This window comes from Pyxicephalus adspersus, chromosome 1 (assembly GCF_032062135.1).
Source record: "Pyxicephalus adspersus chromosome 1, UCB_Pads_2.0, whole genome shotgun sequence".
Lineage (NCBI taxonomy): Eukaryota > Metazoa > Chordata > Amphibia > Anura > Pyxicephalidae > Pyxicephalus > Pyxicephalus adspersus.
The window spans coordinates 108,248,681-108,269,197 of NC_092858.1; the positions used below are offsets into that span (position 1 = coordinate 108,248,681).

The 20,517-nt window shown below is 43.2% G+C and overlaps 1 protein-coding gene across 5 annotated transcripts in view; it reads right to left on the reverse strand.

Moving 5' to 3' along the window:
• NAV1 (neuron navigator 1) overlaps window positions 1–20,517 on the reverse strand; it is a 202,700-nt gene that overhangs the window by 37,925 nt on the left and 144,258 nt on the right. For all 5 annotated transcript variants that reach the window (XM_072423136.1, XM_072423129.1, XM_072423121.1 and 2 more), the window contains one exon: window positions 15,622–15,778. In XM_072423136.1, the coding sequence (XP_072279237.1) occupies window positions 15,622–15,778 (157 nt within the window). The remainder of the gene's footprint in view (window positions 1–15,621; window positions 15,779–20,517) is intronic.

The window sequence follows — 20,517 nt, forward strand, 5'->3', positions numbered from 1 at the left end:
TTGTAAGTAATCAAATTTTTGTTAAGGAGAATTAAGAGAGAATGAAGGGCTTTTAAATGATTTAAGTATGAAATTGTTAATTACAAGAAATAACATATGTGTACTGTGAGCTATTGAGTATTAGGGCATAGTAAAAAAACAAAACAAAAACAAAACATCAGGTCTGAAAATAGGTAAATGCAAACTCGTGTAAACAACAAGACATGATATGTTGTAATTTCTTTTTAACAAAGACTAAGACAAAATGCAGAACTAATGTGCAAGTAATATGTACACTCTTACTACTTCCATTATAATTAGGAGGATAAGTGGCCAAGAGCTGCTAATCAAATGCACAGGATTTATTGATCATCAGCAAGTGTAAGTGTGACCACCTCTAAAAAAGCACATATGTTGCAATGCTAAAGAAGAAAGACATCAGCAATGACCTTAAAGAAGAAATTGTTTGGGCGTGGCTTGGATGGCGGCGTGAATGGACGGACTTCTTTCTGGCACCGGCCTGCATTCTCTGGACTTTTGCAGCATGCATCAGCTCCTGAGATGGGAAGCAAACAGAGGCAGAAGGACCCCTCACTGCCAGGATCCTGATCACAGCCCCCGCCGAAGGCGTAGCCTAAAGAAACTCCTGGGTATATCTCCTCGCTGCTACAGCGAGCAGAAAGTTCCCTGCAGCTTCACACTGATCAGCAGCAACAGGCTTGTGTGCAGGAATAGGAATTCCTCACCACACCCCACAATTTGCGAGGGGGGTTCTCATCCATGCAGAGCAGGACCAGCAGCAGTTTAAGTGCTCTCCCTCTATATGGTCAGCTTCCCAGCCACCTAGCTATAGACACAAGCTTTTTCTCCAGGGGTACCAGAGCACCCTCTTTTATTACTTTTATTACTTTCACCACAGCACACCTGTCCCTCCTCTGCCAGCAGCAATACATCCCATGTGCACCTCCTGTGCCAACCCCTATGAATTTATCCCATAAGACAGCCCACGGCCAGTCAATATTTTGGTTTGACCATTTGCAAAGCCCCTTAAGCTAGATTGGGCCCGTAGAGCCATTCGACCCCCGGGCCCCCCATCTCGACCGCGTGACGTGGTACCCAGGGTGAAATACTTTTCCCTCAAAGACCTCATGCGCTCCATCAGAAACATGAGGTCTATTGATTTTGATGGTGCCACTATCGAGCTGTTCCCAGATATCTTGTGGGCTATTTTCCAATACTGCAAACCCTACTCTAATTACCCTACTTTGTGACCACTCCATTTCCTATAGATGGGGATTCCCCTTCAGTCTGATAGCCAGGAGGGAGGGTAGAACATCGACTCTTAAGCACTCTGAGGATTTACCTATATGTACTCGGACCTTGGCATCCCGTGTCCCAATGTTCCGGAATGGGAGACTACACCGCTCACTCTACCTAACAGCTGGCAAGAGGTCTGCAAGTGTCGGTGATCTCAGCAGCAGGACGCTCCTGCATCACCACCTGCAGTCCACTGGCTTGGGCAGTCACTTCTCCTAAAGAGACTGTACTACCTCACCTGCACTACATATCCCTTTGCTTATCCTCCTTTTGCCCCTTTAAAGTGTTTTATTGCAGAGTACTATGTTGAAAATCCATTATTCTGCTTATTATGCAATAAAGCTTGTCCTTTATAATCGGGAGTGCAGGCTGGATTAGGAATTAGCAATTTGTTGGTTTTAGGTGTGGACATGCCTGGCGTTTCGCCGGCCCTCTGACACCGTTCCCCATGAGGATCTCCCTTCTGCCTTTTTTCTAGTCCCCAGTCATGGTCACATTCTGGCAAACTTACGGACATTAGTGAGATTCCCCCTGTTCTAGGTTGGGGTATTTCAAGTTCTGTGGTTTTTGTTTGTGTATGTATATGTTTGTTGATAGTCCTTTTTTCTATCCCCTGCCCCCCCTCACCCATGCACTCGCGGATCCTTAAAGCCTGTGCTCCACCCTAGTAGCCTGGTATGATGATTACCACAGCGTTCTTTTCCACCTTTTTGAATATCCATGGTAAGGTTAATGTCCATGAATGTTAAGGGACCTAACTCTCCCAGCAAGCGTTAGCTTCTATCCCAGGAGCTTAAATTTCTGAAAGCAGATACAGCCTTTCTGCAGGAAACGCACCTAGATCAAACAGGAACCTTCAAGTTTCTTTTTTTTTTTTTTAATAATTTTTATTGAGATATTCCAAGGTTTACATACCAATAAAATAGCATGTCACATAATGTACGAAAAAACCAATATGGAAACAACGTCCTGAGAAAACACAAGCCAAATATACAAACACATTAAGATGTTGATGGATGCAATGATGGATTATTAAAATAAAGATAAACCCCAGCCACCGAAGACCAGTACGTAGACGAGGAAGGGCAGTCCCAAAAAATATGTAATAACGAACCAGGAGCCAATCCACATCTCCAGCAGATATTGTCAGTATGGGGGTAGATCTTAGCCAATTTAGAGGGCGTTCTATACTAACGAGTGGCCAGCTTGTAATTTGTCTCCTGGTATTTATTGCAAACTGCAGCTAAAATGGAGTAACATATCCTTTTGAGTTTCCAAAAGACATTTTCAAGTCGGTCTCCCATTGGGTCACAAAACCAGGAGGTTTGGGTGCATGTACAGCTAACAGTGCCTGGTACAAGTAAGATAAGGAACCTTCATGGGATTCCCCGCTGAACACAAGGATTCCAAAGGCAACAAGGAGCGGCAAAAGGTTGCTGGCTGTGCAAGAGCATGTAACACATAAGTAAGTTGTAAAAAGTGCCAGGGATCCAAAGGGGGCAACTCCTTGGCACGTTGCAACTCAGGCAAGGCATACCATGACCTATCCTGTAGAAAATGAAATGCCCTGTAAACATCACTGGTGACAAATTGCATAGGAGATGCCAGATGGAAACTACGGACATCCCAGTATGGAAGACAATGGAGATGGATAATCAACTACCTTTTGAGAGGAGAAAAACCAAGAGACTACTTTAAGAGTTGTCTCAATCAGAGGGTGTTGCATAATAGAAGCTTTGACCCTATTCGGGGGGGCCAATGCCAAAGCGTCAATAGGGGTCGGTGATAGAATGTCTTCCAAGCTTATCCAGAATTTAGACCCACTGTTAGTACACCAGTCCAAGAACCTAGTCAAGTGGACCACCTGTTGATATAATATTGGGTCTGGAAATGCCATATCTCCCTTTGCCTTTGGAAGTCTCAAAATTTTAACTCCTATCCGAGGAAAGCCCGAAAACCATATAAACCTAGTAAACTCTGACCTGAATTTACTCATAATATGCAAAGGAACATGAACTGGGAGTGCCTGTAACATATATAACACTCTAGGCATCACGTTCATCTTAACTATATTACACCTCCCAAACCACGTAAAGGCCATTTGACGCCATTTCTAGAGGTTTTTCCTAATACAGTTGAGTAGCGGCAAAAAGGTAAGTTTCACAATGAGTGACAAATTAGCAGGTATCTGTGTACCTAGGTACTTAATGAAAGTGGACGCACAGCTAAAAGGGAAAGACGGTGTTAGAGCCATTTGAGTTTGTCTCGGGAGAGTAACATTCAGAGCCTCTAACTTCTGGAGATTAATTTGATAAATTTGCATATGTACGAAGTTCTGCTAGTAGATTAGGAAGGGTTGTGACTGGTAAAGAAATATAAAATAACAGGTCGTCTGCATACACTGCCACCTTGTGTTCAGAATGACTGACTTGGACTCCTTTTATGTTCTTATTAGAATGAACATGTCTTAAAAAGGGCTCCAAAGTTAAAATAAATAACAACAGAGACAAGGGCCACCTTTGTCTTGTTCCACTTGTGATATTGAACGGTTGTGAGAGTTCCCCGTTTATGCGCACTCTGGCTGCGGGGGTGGTGTATAAGGCTTTAACGCACTGTAAAAACCTCCCAGGCAGCCCCAAATATTCTAATGTGGTGAGAAGAAAAGACCAATCTACCTGATCGAATGCTTTCTCCACATCTGTGGAGAGAAGCATAAATTGCAATTGCCGGCTACGAGCGTAATCTATGATGTTAAGGATACGAGTCGTACTGTCCCTAGCCTCTCTCAGTGGCAGAAAACCACTCTGATCAGGATGAATAAGCTTACTTAGTACTGGTGTCAGCCGACAAGCCAGTCTGCTCGAGAATAATTTTAAACTGCAGTTTAGTAAAGAAATTGAGCGGCAACTGGCGCAAGATTGGGGGTCTTTATCGGGTTTCAGAAGTACAGATATGTGCGCCGACAACGTATCAATGGGCAATGCATATCCTTGTGAAATAGCATTCATCACCGTTACCAAGTGGAGTCCTAAAACAGAGAAAAATCTCTTGTAATCTACTAAGGTAAACCCACCTGGACCTGGTGCTTTGAACTTTCAAGTTTCTTAGGCATTATTACCCAGTGGTTTTTTCTGCCCCGGGTAAGAACCACAAATCAGCATGCCATACTCGCCCACACCTATACCCAATTTATCCCCACTGACTCTGTTCTGGATCCTGAAGGTAGAATTGATGCAATGGAGGTAGTACTATGCAACGTTTTTGCCCCCAACTTGGCTCAGAACCATTTTTTGGAGGTGGTTATGTCCCCACTGACTCTGTTCTGGATCCTGAAGGTAGATACATCAAGAAAGAATTTATGCAATGGAGGTAGTACTATGCAATGTTGTACCTACCTCGCTTTCCTGTACCTACTTGATATTGGAGGGGGGGGCATTAACTTCCCCCATATCCCCCAGTTAGACCGCTTTTCCTTGGATGCCGCTAACCATCCTCCTCCTACTTCCCGCCCCTCAGGTGGCTTTAGGTGTTAACTTCACCAATATGACCTGTTCGATTTCTGGCGCATTCAGCACCCTACCGACAGGCTATATACCTTTTACTCCAACCCTCATAACACTCACACCAGACTAGATTATTTTTTGGTCAATACCCTGGCCCTTAGGTCAACCATCTCTACCTCAATTAAGCCAAGTACAGTACATGGCTCGATCATGCCCCATAATAATGTCAACTGAGCATGGTAGAGTGCTATTCATGAAATACGATTGGAGACTAAATGAGTTTCTGCTGAAAAATCTCCCTACTAAAATGGCACTTCAAAGTGACCTTGATGCTTATTTTCTGGAAAACACCCAGTCGGTATCCCAGATCTCCACTTTATGATAAGCTCATAAAACGGTCATCAGTGGACAGTGCATTGCCAAATCGGCCAAACTCAGCTTGAGATCTCAATAGCCGAGCTGAAGCGGTCCCTGTATGCTGCCCCGTCTATCGTCACTTCGAGGGGTGATCGATATTCAAAATCACCTCAAAGAGCTGGCCATGGATAGGGTGAAGCAATAGAGATAGCCAGGGTACCTTGCATTACAATCCCAAGACTATTGCTGAGATCTTTGGTGATTATTATAAATCCTTGTACTCTTCAGTTCACAACTCACAATTGAAAGAACATGGATGAATATTTGAACAGCTGCTCTATGCCTCAGCAGTGGAAGCCTTCAATGAAACCATCACTGCAGAAGTAGTAACTCTCACCATCAAAAACGTACCACTCCAGAAAGCTCCAGGGCCTGATGGATTCCCCTACATTTATTATAAACCCTTTAACTCATTCCTAACGCCACATCTAACCCCACTCTTCAACAGCTTTTTAGAGGGCGCCCCAATTTCTCAGTCTATGTTACACTCCTACATTTCTATGTTTCCCATCTCAGGCAAAGACCCACAGTCCTTCCAGTTACCACTCCATAGCATTACTTAATTCGGATCGAACCACATGACTAGGTATGTACATGACCAGTATAACTGACAAGGATCAGAAAGGTTTCCTGGTGTACCGCCAAGCGAATGACAACTCCAGGCAGACAATTGATATTGTGGATGCCCTGAACAAAACTGAACAAGAAGCCCTACTACTCAGCCTGGATGCTGAGAAAGCATTTGACCGGCTTAGCTGGCTGTTCCTCACACAAACCCTACAATGGATTGACCTTAATGGCCCTTTCTTTCAAGCAGTTCAGGCCTTATATTCTACTTCAACCGAGGTCCGGCTGACACATGCCAACTTGTCCCTCATACATATTTACAATGGCACTAGGCAGGGATGCCCATTGTCACAGCTCCTGTTTGCTCTGTGCTTTAAACTGCTAGCTCTGACTATTCGCCAACATCCTGATATCCAAGGGTCTCCATTAGTTATAAAACATTTAGCATTGACTTCATACTCTTGACACTGACAAACCCTCTCATCCCCCTCCCTAATCTACATATTTTCCTGGATAGGTATGGCACCCTCTCTGACTGCAAGATCAACGCTTCCAAAATTGAAGTACTCCTAAATAATCTCCAGCCACAGTTGCTAACACACCTTTACTCCCAATACCCCTATCATTGGAAAAATGATTCCATTAAATGCCTAGGGTTCTGTATCACTCGTAACTATGGTTCCTTGTACAATTCTAACTATCTAACCCTCATTCGAGAACTCCATTCACTTCTCCATTAATGGCTAGTACTCCTGTTATCGTTTTGGTCGGATCGCCCTGGTCAAAATGTCAATGCTCCCTAAAATGCTGTATTTCTTTGTGACCCTCCCGGTTCTAGTTCTGTGCTCAGTCATTGGACGACTGCAGGCTGCTTCTGACTTTATTTGGGGATATAAATCCCATTGACTGCCTAAATCTGTACTGTGCTCCCTTCAAGAGAGAGGAGGGCTTGGTGTTCCAGAATTCCTCAAATCTTATCTTGCAACCCACTTTCAGCATCTGGCCTCATGGTCTACCCTGTAGTCATTCATTCGCTGGACAGTGATAGAGAAGCTGTGGATGGCCCCTATGCACCCTAACTCTCTCCTCTGGAATTCATCTACCACAATAGCTGTGGGTGTCCTTTTGGGCCCCTTGCAATTTACTAGACAGATTTGGACCCAATGTTAAGATAAGTTTAAGCTTTTGGCACCAGCCTCCACACTCACATCATTCCTATTTTTCCTCAATTTCCAGGATGGACTGCATGTCAGCATGGTTGAGCCATGGCGTGCCAGGAGTCTATCCCATTTTGGTCAGTTGATCCATCCATGTTCATACAACTTTTAGCTTTTGTTGATCTCCAGAGGAAGTTTGAAATCCCTCACACCAGCTTCTATGGGTACCTGCAAATAAGGCACTATGCGCAGTCCATTACTAATAACCTTACCTTCTCTGCTATGACTGGATTTGAAAGGATATGTGCAGGTGGCCCAACCCAAAAAGTTCTCATCTCAGAAATATACTTAATACTAAATACAGAAACAGCGGTGCCCTTTGTCAAGCACTCTTATATGTTGAAGTTAGAGCGGGCTCTGAGCAGAGAGCTTCCCCTGGAGATTTGAAAGATGATTTGGAATAGTGCTCGGAAATGTTCCTTCTGTACACTTTACAAAGAAAATGCGTATAAGATCCTGATGCACTGGTATCTCACTTCTGACAGACTGCACACTAGTGATCGGTGCTGGAGATGTCAGAGTGAACAGGATACTTTGTATCACATTTTCCAGTCCTGCTTAGCCTTGGCTCCCTAATAGAAATTGGTCAATGACCTGCTCGAGGGTCTGTTTGATGCCCAGATAATGAGTCTTTCCAAGCTTGGCAAAATGGCCAGCCATGTCTTGATAGCAGCTAAATGTCTAATATCCCGGCGCTGGAAATCGACCTCCCCTCCTGGGATCCCAGATCTTTATGCCCGAATCAAGGATGTCCAGATAATGGAACACCTTACAGCTAGGTTGCATAATCGTATTGAAAAATGTATGGCTATCTGGGAAACATGGAATTATTATATACAATCCCCCTCTAACATATTCAGGCAACACACCAGCTCTACCCCACAGGGAGATTCTGCTAGCTAATTGATTAATTTTCTGTAAGAGCTCAATGGAAAAAAAGTTTCACTTTACTCTTCCACATCAATGGGTGGGTGGGTACTGTCATCTGTTGTGTCAATTTTTTTTACAGAAGCCTGTTTATTGTAGCCAAGTTTATTGTAGGCTTACCCACATATGCTTTCAAGATTTTTTTTTGTAATGGAACTGCTTTGCAATGTATTGGTTTGATTCTCCTACGCACACTAGGCTTACTGATGTATGAGATGTCGTCAGTTTTTTTGTCATTGTTTCTTTCCCCTGTTTATTTTCTCATTTTTATTCTCATGTTGTGTTTTTTAATGATAATCTGTACTTGTTGGAAAAATTCAATAAACATACAATTAAAAAAAAAAAAAAGAGCAATTGTTGCCGCCCATTAATGTGCAAAGGGTTATAAGGCCATTTACAAACAATCAAGAAAGATCAAAGATCAAAATTCTACAGTGCAAAGGATTATTCATTGATATAAAGTGGAAAATATTCAAAAGAGCAGCCAACTTTTTTAGTAGTGGATGACCCGGCAATCATTTCCCACACTCTGAGACCTTGCAAAGCTCAGAAAAATTGCATAAAAACCCAAGAACCTCACCTCATACTACCTGTCAAGCATAGTGGTGTAGTGTTGATGATTTGGGCCTATTTTGCAGCTACAGGACCTGGACACCTTGAGGTTAGTGAGAACTCCTTTATACACCAAAACATCCTAGAGTGAAATGTGAGGCCAGTGGTCCAGAACTCAACAGAACGAAAAGCTGTGGCAGAAATTTAATAGAGATGTGCATAAACATACCTTATACCTTGAAAAAATGCTTTCAAACCTCAATGAACTGAAGCAATGTAGTAAAAAGTGAGCTCAAATTCATCCACAATGATGAAAGAGACTGATACTGTCACACAGAGAAAAATTAACTCCTGAAAAAGTGGCACCATATCAGCTTATACCACCTTGTCAAGCTGACAAGTGGTGAACTGTTTAATATTTCCAAACATGGCCTATTTACAAGCCAACGTAAGGAGTCCATGAGGGCAGCTTTGTAGATGGCTCGGCATCCTCCGGATTCCTAAGCGACTCTCCCTGTAGCTTCTCTCGACAATCACGCTACAGATCAGCTGTGCAGGATCCGGACTGCTCGCTGCACAGTTGTAGGATGGTCAGGAAGTCGGAGACAAAATCTAAAGACCGCATTCAGCGGTCTTAATCTCAGCGTCCGGCTTCCAAGATGGCGGCCTCCCAGGAATCACACGTGGCTGCAGGCACTGCATTATTAGAGAAGGAGAGGTTCTCCTCCACAGGTATGACCAGGGGCACAGCAGATAAAGGCCAGCACCCAGGCTGAACAGCTTTCCCCTAACCTCAGCATGATTCAGCCCCCCTCACAGCTTTGCTCTCACCTGCAGCCCTTAGCTCCCAGATTCATCATAGAGAGGATCCAATTTCCGTTGGCCCACAGGATTTGACCCATAATAATGGATCCAGAATTAGTGTGCTTTCACAGGACCCCATTGCTTCACCACCCCCCTTTGAGCTTCCCTTGGCGGAAAGCAGGCTGTTTTTAAATCTGGCTGAGCTTCTGCAAACAGAACTGGCTAAGGTTACTTTGACTATCGCCTCTGAGCTGCGTCAAGATTTACAGAACTTGGGCACCAGAATTGATGTTTTTGAAAAGAAAGTAGACGAGACGGTCTCAAAAGTTACCCAGATTTCCAAAGAAATTTCAGTTCTGCACAACCATATTGAGGATCTGCAACTTAAACTTGATGACCTGGAAAATAGATCGCGCAGGATGGTCCTCCCAGGGATGTGATTGTCAAGCCCCACTATTTTACTACTAAAGAAGCTCTTCTGAAGGCGACAAGGGGCCTGGACCACCCTGAGATGGAAGGCCACCCGATTTTTTCAGATTTAACACCATTTACTATTCAATGCAGGAGGCGCTCAAACCCTTACTACAAGTTCCTATTGATCATAAGATTAAAAATAGATGGGCATTTCCTTTGAAATCGATCTTCCAGCTGCAAGGGAAAAGTTTTTCCTTCTCCTCTTTTGGTGAGGGTGAACAAATCCTCAAAGACTTGGATTTAATCTCGAGGGAAGACGCTCCATCCCCGCTAGGCAGGGAAGCCTCTACCTCTTTACCACTTTGGAACAAGGTCAAGGCAACTGGCAAACATCATCAGAAGACACCTTGAAAATTTTTTCTGGACGCTCTCCTGTTGCAGTTTTTTATCGAGTGGATGACGATCTGGTGCCCTTCTGCTGTGGCAGATATAATGCAAATGTAAATTTTGGTCCTTTTTTTCTTTTTTATATATATATATTTATATATAGATTTATATAAAATATATATAGATATATATAGAGGCCCCAGATCTGATTCTATTTCAGTGACTGCTGCTATCGCCCCAAGACAGGGCGTCATTGTTAATCTTGGTCGAAGTTGTATTTGTTGTATTAATGTACCTCATTGAGTTACTTGTTTTGTGGCTGCCAAGCTCATATCTAGCTTATGATCTCATCAGGATGATCTTTTTATGTTGAGCCATATTTCTATTGAGGGAATCATATGCCACTGTACTCAGATTTGGATGTCCGGGACTTTGTTTTTCCCGGGGGTCGGGGAGGGACCCGATCCTCCTTGTTCTAGCACATCATATTCTTGTAAGTTGGATGTTTTTTATTGTTTATTTAGTTTTTTTGGGTTCCCCATGGTCCCCTGTCCCACCTCCTTCCCCCTAGAGGTAGTTCTCCGAAAGATTTCCACTGCAATCACTTCCACACATTGGCTCAATTAGTATTACGATTTAATGTTGATTGAGCCACCCACGGTTTCTGCTACTTCTCCCAAGCTAACATTGCTCTTACATAATGTTCAGGTTCTTAATTCTCCGATTAAGAGGTCCAAAGCATTCAATTACTACAACTCCCTGAAGGTAGACATCTTAGCTTTGCAGGAAACGCATTTTTCCAACAATTCTGTCCCGAGGTACTTTCATAGAAACTATCCCATATTTTACAACGCAAATTCCGAGAAGAAGAAATATGGGGTCCTACTGTGTTTTAGAAAGAGCTTGAATTTTGCACCTCAAGAGGTCTTTAGAGACTCAGGAGGTAGGTTTTTGCTGGTAATTGGTCATGTTGGTGTCCAGCTAATTTCTGTAGTTTCCTATTATGCACCCAATGAGGGCCAATTGGCATTTTTTCACACCTTACTGGGCTACATATGGCCCAGCGAAGGGCTCTCTTATCTTGTTAGGTGACTCTAATCTAGCTCTTGATCATATTATATTTATCATATAGATAAAACCAATTTAGGCAGATATAGAGACCCCCCCAATAAGAGTCATGGTCTCTCTCTTATATTGAAAAAATATGACCTCATAGATACTTGGCGGGAAATGAACCCATCAGTCAGGGACTACACCCACTTCTCAGCGGCCCATAATCAGTTCTCCCGTATTGATCATGGTTTTGTCCAGTCCCACATGCTTCCAGGCTTACTAGGGGACCGAATTTTGTCAACTCCCTGGTCTGACCATGATCTCTTAGCCATATACCTAACCGGCTTTTGCAGGACCCAAGCCGGGTTTAGATGGGGACTTAATGAAAGTTTGGCCTCCGATACATTGGTACGAGGAGAAATAGAAAACCTTCTATGTGGTTTTTTTCAGATCAATATTTCTAGCGATACATCCCCGGCTATTATTTGGGAAGCCCATAAAGCATATATTAGGGGTGAAATTATCCTCATGCAAAAAGGCTTATAATAAACTTATTGATGACCTTCTTAAAGAATACCACAGGCTACAGTTATAACACAAAAAGGATCCTCTTTCTGGGTCGAAGTCCCAACTGGAGGCCAAGCGCACTGAACTCAACTTAATTCTCACAACTAGGGCGGAGAAATCTATACATTGGGCAACACACAAATTTTTCCTTTGGAGTGATAAGCAGGGCAGCCTCTTAGTTAATAAACCTAACCCTAGACCTACTGACTCATGCCTACTAAAATTAAGGATGGTAGGTTGTCACAAAACCCAGAAAAAATTATTTCAGTTTTTGAGGACTTTTATGGCCGTCTATACAGTTCCAAAGACTCGAGATAGAATTGATGGGTTTCTTCGAAATCTTAACCTTCCCAAATTGGAATCCAAACATAAAGATATCTTGGAAAAGTCCTTTACGACTGAGGAATTGGATGGTGTTTTTCGATTTCTTAAAACGGGCAGCTCACCTGGCCCGGATGGCTTTTCTAATTTGTACTACAAAACATTTAGTTCAATTTTTGCTCCGCATTTGGTTGATTATTTTAATTTTCTGAGGGAGGGGCACCCTCTCTCAGGCGATGCTAACAGGGCATTTATAAGTGTGTTTCTTAAACCGGGGAAAGATGCTTCGGAGGTAGCCAATTATAGGCCAATTTCTTTGATTAATTGTGACCTTAAACTCATGACGAAGATTCTTTCAATTTGACTGGATTCCTTTTTAGGGGCCTATATCCACCTGGACCAGGTGGGCTTCATGCAACACAGGCAGGCTCCTGACCAAACAAGAAGGGCAATTGACCTCATATCAGTAGTAAACTCCAGCTGGGACGGGGGACCTCAACGCCAGGCAATGCTAATTTCCCTTGACCTCCAGAAGGCCTTTGACAGTCTTTCCTGGACATATCTGTTTAAGGTACTTTCCAGTATGGATTTTGGCTCCCATTTTACTAATTTGTTGCTTGCTCTTTATGATTCACGGGAAGCGAAAATATCGCTGGGGGGATTCTTTTCTAAAGGTATTCCGATTAGAAGGGGGACCAGACAAGGATGTCCTCTTTCTCACCTCCTGTTTGACTTGGCAATCGAACCACTAGCGATAGCCATGCGAAAGAACCCAAATAATAAAGGAATTAGGTATGGTCAAGTTGAACACAAATGCGCCCTATTTGCTGAGGATATATTAAAGTTTGTCACTTCCCTAACTACCACCTTGTCCAACCTCTTTAAACTTTTAGATGATTTTTCTCTTTGCTCAGGCCTACAAGTAAATAAAGCCAAATCCCAAGCTCCTAATATAAATGTTCCCTTAGGGTTGCTAGCAGCAATCAAAAGAAAATTTGATTTGAGCTGGAGTGAAGATTCCATCCAGTACTTGGGTATCCAGCTGTCCCCCTCTTACAGTAGCCTCTATGGGCTAAACTATACTCCTTTGACCAGGAAACTCTATGCGGACCTTCAGCTGTGGTCCAATTTACCCCCATCATGGCTGGGAAGGATTGCTGCTGTCAAAATGAATCTACTTCCTAGGCTACTTTATCTATTTCACACTCTTCCCAGGTCCCCCTGAAGGAGATTGTACTCCTCCAATCTAAAATAATGAAGTTTATCTGGGCAGGCAAAAAGAGCAGAATCCGTAAAGATACTCTATTTGCTCCTATGCAAATGGGTGGCTTGGGAGTCCCTCATCCTAAATACTATTATGTGGTGGCACAGGTGGCACAACTGTCACTGAGTACCTTGCACGGAGCCTGACCTCAATGGGATGAGATGGTTGAGAATCAGGATGGTTTCCCGGGTTCTATAGAATCTCTTATGTGGTGCAAGAAAAAGCCAAGGGGGATTTTAAAATGCCCGGCATTGCCCCTGATTCATCAAGCAGAATCGGATTATCGGTCGCGCATTCGTATTCGCGATCCGAAATCGTGCGCCATCGCGCTATTCAGCAACTGAAAAAGCTCGCGGCCGGAGCCGCGCATCTCCGGCAGCTTTACACTGGCGAGCTTGCATTAAAAGTCACTGTGCGGTAAACCGCGATCGATGGCCGCGCGTACTTTCGCGCTTCCAACGAGCGCGGATTTTATTGATGAATCAGGGGCATTGTCTCACTCCATTCAGCTCTGGGATAAATACTGCAATCACCCAAAGTTATCCTCCCAACACAAACCTCTAACTCTGCTTTGGAATAACCCGGATTTTCCGCCAGGCCAGCACATAGAAAATTTTAATTGGTGGATCTTAAAAGGCTTTAGAAGAGTGAAAGATTTGATAGATGTTCGTTCGGTGCTTATCAAATAATATTTGGATTATTTGACCAGTAAACGTGAAATCCCTCCAATGGAACATTTTCAATATAGACGATTTCGTTTATCAACACAATAATCAGACAAGCCCCGAGACCTATGCGATCCTCTCCATTCGAAAGCACTTGTTCATCAATAGCCTCCACAAGAGGGAAAATCTCTATTATTTATTCAGCCCTAGTCTCCCCTTCTAGTAAACTTAAATATATGTTAGACTGGGAAGCTGAACTGGGTACCACATGGGAATTGGAGGACTGGTGGGATACTGTTTACTCTCTATCTAAGGTCTCCTTAAACTCCTCGTTGGTGGAAGCCAACTATAAAGTCGCGCTTGGATGGTATCTCATTCCAGATAGACTGGCAAAAATGTTCCCATCAGTCTCCCCTTTATGTTTCCGAGGCTGCAATTCTAGAGGTTGTATGCTTCATATCTGGTGGTCCTGTCGGATTGCTAAGGAATTTTGGAACGAGGTATTTAAACTGATTTCTAGGATTTTACAGCGTGAAATTCAAAGCACCATGGAGGCAGCCCTATTCAACAAGTTGACCATGACCCTTCCCAGGCCTGCAATGAAATTGATCAAGATGATTTTACTGGCGGGTAGAATTTCATTGGCTAAAGCTTGGAAGTCAACCTCAATATCATTGGATCCCATTTTTACCAAATTAAACTGGGTTTTGATAAATGATAAACTTACCCATACTCTAAAAAACTCACTAGTCAAATTTGATGACATTTGGGAGCCCTGGAGTCGACAGCACATTGACAGTGATTTGCATAAAGTTACTTACAGATATAGTGAAATCTTCACTCCAGCTTCTCATACTTCCTCTATTTCCCCCCCCCCCCCCCCCCCCTTAATTTTTTGTTTGTTGTTTTCTCATGTTTATGGTTGCGACACAATTATATGTCACTACAATGTTCAAACACTGTTGTTTTTTATTTTTATTTCTCAGCATGTTTGTGACTTTTTTTATGATAATTTTTATTTTTGACTGGCCTGGATTTTCACCAATTACTGTGTTTGTACATTGTTTGTTTTGCCTTTTATATGCATATTTTATGTGTGTGTCTCTGTTCATCACTTGTAATGTCTTAGTTATATTTCCTTTTTTGAAAAATTTATTAAAAATATTGAAATACAAGCCAATGTAAATGCACAGTGGTATGTTGACTGTTGAAAATGCTTATTGTAATACATAGCACACATAGCATAGATGCTACTTTCTTCACATCCCATGGACAAAATGAAAGGAATAAATCACTGCATATAACTGAAGAACTGAGAAGCACAGCAGTTCATAGAAGGTTTGTGTTCTGGATAATGTATTATTTCATTTACCTTAAAAACCATATTCATTGTCACAAAATTGGTATTATGGAGCAAGTAAGCTAAATCTTTACATGACACATTAAACAAATGTTAGTTAAACAAAAGCCAAACATGAAGTTTCTTTTTTTCTAAGTTATTAGATAGAAAACCATTCCCAAAGATACCCATATCTATTATGAAAATTGAGGATACCTACCCCCCTACCCACTGATAAATGAAATATTTTAAAAATACCATACTTAACAGACTGACTTTCCATTAGGAAAAAAAAATAGTATCGATGTTACAAATAACATCCTCTTACCTGTATCTGATGATGGAGGAATTCCAAGAGACTGTGGAAGCATCAAAGCTACAGAACGTCGTGGGGATGGGCAAGATGGTGGGTTACCCAATGTTACTGAGGTCGGTGGTACTATTTTCAGACGGTCATTTTCTGCTTTCAAAAGGTCAACTTCAAGCTACAAAAAAAAATTTGAACAAGTTTAAACCACCATTTAGATTATAAAATTATTTACATGATAAAAGACAATATTGTGGGGGGCGTGGCCTGGCCGTCTCTGGAGATGACCGCATGATCTCTCCACTCTGACGGCACTGGCGGCTAAACTCCGCAAGCACTCACAACTCAGCGACATGGGCAAGTCCAAGTAGATTAAAGGAGGAAGCTTACCTCAATCAGGGCATTTGTTAGTGATATTCCCGCGGCTCCCCAGGATCCTAATATGGTGCCGGCTCCAATGTCCCCTCAGCACACGTGGCGTGTAGAGCGCATGGACATGCGGCGTCTGGATTATGCTGCAGCTGCTCGCTCTCTCAGTTCCTCTAGTCAACTTCCTCACAACCTGGCTTCCATAAAACGGGGAGAAGATCCACCGGAGGCTGCATCTAATGCGGGGGAGAGTTTCTCCACCTCTATAGAGGGTTCTCTATCACCAGAGGCACATCAGGCAGGGGGGGGGATTTCCTACTCTCCTGAAGCCCCCTATGCCTCCTTGGATGACACTATCCCGGCTGTTTTCCAGCCTGAAGCTATCTCCTCTCCCTGGGGAGAGGTGACAGGAGACTCTCCCTTTAAAAAAGCCCAACCCATGGGGCTGCAGGCCCCTCACAATTTAATAAACAAGGATCGGTGTATAAAAATCCTGAAGTGGGCCCCTCATGGCAGCAACATCTTCAAATGTTACCCACCAAGGCAGATTTTCAGCAGCTTATTACAGAAGTACAGTCTACCCTGTGATCTGAAATAGGGGCCCTACGTGCAGATTTACAGTCCCTAGCTGGGAGAGTGGGAGATCTTGATGAGAATTTACATCAGGCCAAAGGTGATATAGAAGCCTTAACCTATAAATCCTGGGACTACCACTTGAAAATCAGAGACCTTTATCGCCACTTGGAAGATATGGACACTAGAACTCGCAGAAACAACATCAGGGTCCGTGGTTTACCAGAGGCTACCCAAAATTCAGATTTGAAGCTAGTGTTGCAAGCCTTTTTTAACCGCCTGTTGGGGCGCCCTTCTTCATGTTATCGGCATTACTATGGCATTTCGGGCCTCGAGGCAACCTGCCTTGGTCGCAAGACCACTGGATGTTCTTTGTCATCTGACCGATACAGATCTTAAGAAAGAGATTATGGCGGCCGCAAGAAATATGTGTAATCTGGAGTTTGATGGAGCTACTGTACAGCTTTTTCAGGATTTATCCTGGCACACCCTACAACAACGGCGCCTCCTGCAACCACTCCTCACCATTCTACGGGATAATCATATCCCCTATAAATTGGGCTTCCTGTTCAGCCTAACGGCGTGCAGGGATGGCTTATCAGCTGTGCTACGCTATCCGGAGGACCTCCCCGCTGGGACATGGGAATTTCTTTGCCCAAACTCCCAGAATGGGAGCTTGAGGGCCCCTTACCTTCTCCTTCATCATTGTGGCAGGAGGTCAGGCCCAGGAAGCAATCCAGGCGAAGGGTTCAACATTCTCCTCCACATACCATATCCTTTTGCATACCATATCCTTTTTGATACTGACATTTTCATACTGTTTATCTCAGAGAATTATGTGGTTTTTTCTACTATGTTCATACAATGTTTTAGCATCTTGTTTCTCCCTACTTTAACCTGTTGGAGATTACTGCTGGGTTTCTGCCCGTACTGGTATTGCTGTATTACTTATGTTTACCATTATATATGTTGGATCTCACTAATTGGTGAGGCTCCGTGCACTTTACCTAGATGTCCCAGGAATTGATGCTAATTCACACCCTGCTATTACTTTTATATATATATATTATATATGCCTGACATGATATGGATGTGCTATCCCAATGTTAATTAGATAGCGCTAAGACTAGGTTGCATTTTTGTTTATGGTGCACATGATGTTACTTCTCAGTATTTTATTTCTTTGTCCTGTGACTTCATGGGGGGTTCTGCACTGGGCCCGGTTTTTGGGGCGAGGTGTGGGACATCCTTTTGAAGCTCTTATCCTGCTAGACCGCCGGTGCCGGTCCAATTTGGTTTCTGATGTTATCTTGTTTGTCTGTTCATTGCTCTGGGGACTGTTGGGCCCCTGACCCCCTTGGAAGTGTTGGTACACCCGCCACGTACTGTTGTTCCTCAGTGGTTCCTAGGGACTCCTCGGGACCGGTGGGCGACGAACACCCCTTAGTCGCTTATATGCGACTGATTCAGGTTGGTTTAATGTATGTGTGTTTAATTTTCGGTTCCCCTGTCCTTTCTTCCCCCCCCCCCCCAGGAGGGCATTTTGCACTGCTTCATGATGCTATTCTGGGTGCAAGTGGTTTGCCTTCCTACCAGTTCTTCCACAGATAAAATGGTTCTAATCGGATTGTATTTTAATGGCGACTAAATTTTTTTCTCTCACTGTTAAGGGGCTGAATTCTAACACTAAGAGGAAGTTGGTGCTCAGGGAATTTAAACGCCATTCGGCAGAGGTTATTTTCCTGCAGGAGACATAATATGATCACACAGGCACTTTTAACTTTGCCTTCAAATACTACCTGCATGCCCATTCGGCAAATTCTCCCTCCAGAAAGAAAGCAGGGGTTGCCATTTTAATTAGGGACTCCTTTAGGTTTACACCAACCCTTTCTGTTATTGACCCTGATGGCCGGTTTATAATACTACATGGTATGCTGCAAGGAGTCCCCTTGACTTTATGTAATATCTATGCTCCTACTGTGGGTCAGCTGCCATTCCTCTCTTAAGATATTGGCTTTACTGGACGAGTTTGCCCATACCGTCCTTATCTTAGGGGGTGATTTTAATGATATTTTCTCCCCAACTCAGGACAGGCTGTCTACCTTCACACCCCCTCCGCCAACTTCTGTTCTGCAGCAATCTAAGGCCTTTCGACAGCTCATTAGACGCTACCAAATATAAGATAGCTGGCGCATTCAGCACCCAACAAATAGACAGTTCACATTTTACTCCCCGCCTCACCACACTCACACTTGCATTGATTATATTTTTATTAACCTTCTGCTACTGCGGAACAGTGTATCTGCAGACATTCATCCTATTACTTGGTCAGATCATGCCCCGGTCACCCTGGATGTTTTTCTTGCCCCCTCTAAAACTAGAGTCTGCCATTGGAGATTGGATGACTTTCTCCTTAAAAATGAAGATACCAAATTGGTCCTCACTACAGATACTCAAGATTATTTCATTGAAAACAAGGGCTCAGTGGCGCATACCGTTACACTTTTAAGCGAGAGCTCAGAGCCACACACTGACCTCTAATAACCGCCTTGTGAGCCTCCCACTGAGCCCTTGTTTTCAATTAAATAATCTCTAATCTGCAAAGCACTGACTGAGCGGAAGCTACGCTCTGCGGAGGCAAACTGAGAAAGTCAGTTGGATGATGCAACGCACCCGACAATTATACTACCACAAAAGGTAACAAGGCAGATACACTACCATGGCCATCAAAGACGAACACGGGGTAATAAGAAATGATCTGTCCTGTATAGCCTCCTGTTTTGAAACCTACTACACTCAACTGTATCAGGTCATGCATCAAGCACAGAACTCTTTAGGGAGCACTTTACAGGAGAAAATAGATTCCTACTTAGCAGAACTACTAGATCTCCCACAGCTGTCGGAAGAGCACCTAGAACATCTCAACTGAACCATTACCGAGGATGAAATCTCTAAAATTATATCTCATCTTCCATCTAATAAAGCTCCTGGTCCAGATGGCCTATTGTACTTATATTACAAAACCTTTCTACCAGAATTACTCCCACACTTAGAGGCTTTATTTAATGATTTTTTGCAGGGTAAACCTATTCCGCCTTCCATGTCCAGCTCCCACATCATGGGTATACCCAAATCGGGTAAAGATCCGATTGACTGCGCTAACTATAGAACCATAGCACTACTTAATTTGGATCTTAAAATTTACACCAAACTGCTGGCCAACAGACTCTCTAAGCTCCTTCCATATTTAGTACATGGGGACCAAACTGGTTTTATCCCTTTTCGTCATGCAAGTTAATAACACCCGAAGGGTTATCGATGTTATAGATATCCTTAACAAACATGAAACCCCATCCCTGCCCTGATTCTTAGCCTAGATGCAGAGAAGGCGTTTGATCGCCTTAGTTGGCCGTTTATGTTTTTCACATTTGCCAAGCTGGGATTTTAAGGACATTTTGTCAAGGCAATTCGGTCCCTTTATAGAAACCCCACAGCCTCTGTTAAATTGCCCCATGCCTCTTCCAGACAATTTTCTAATAAAAATGGCACACGTCAGGCGTGCCCACTGTCCCCCATTTCTGTTTGCCTAAAGTATCGAAACTTTGGCAGCAAAAATTAGGTCTAATCCAGATATCCAAGGTGTTCGGGTAAAGGAGTCCTCCTACAAGATTTCGCTATATGCGGATGATGTGCTTCTTACACTGACACAACCTACTATTACTCTACCGAATATGTTGTCTGAACTACATTCGTTCGGTGAAATTTCAGGTTACAGGTTCAGGTGAACTCCTCTAAAATGGAGGCCTTACCTTTACATATGCCAAACCTGCAACTTTCAGCGTTGCAAGACAGGTACTCCTATATGTGGCGGGAACATTCTATTGGTTACTTAGGAACTCAGATAAGGGCTACATACGACCAGCTATACTCTAGTATACGGCCAGTGTAATTTTCCACCATTGTTCTTAGAGCTTC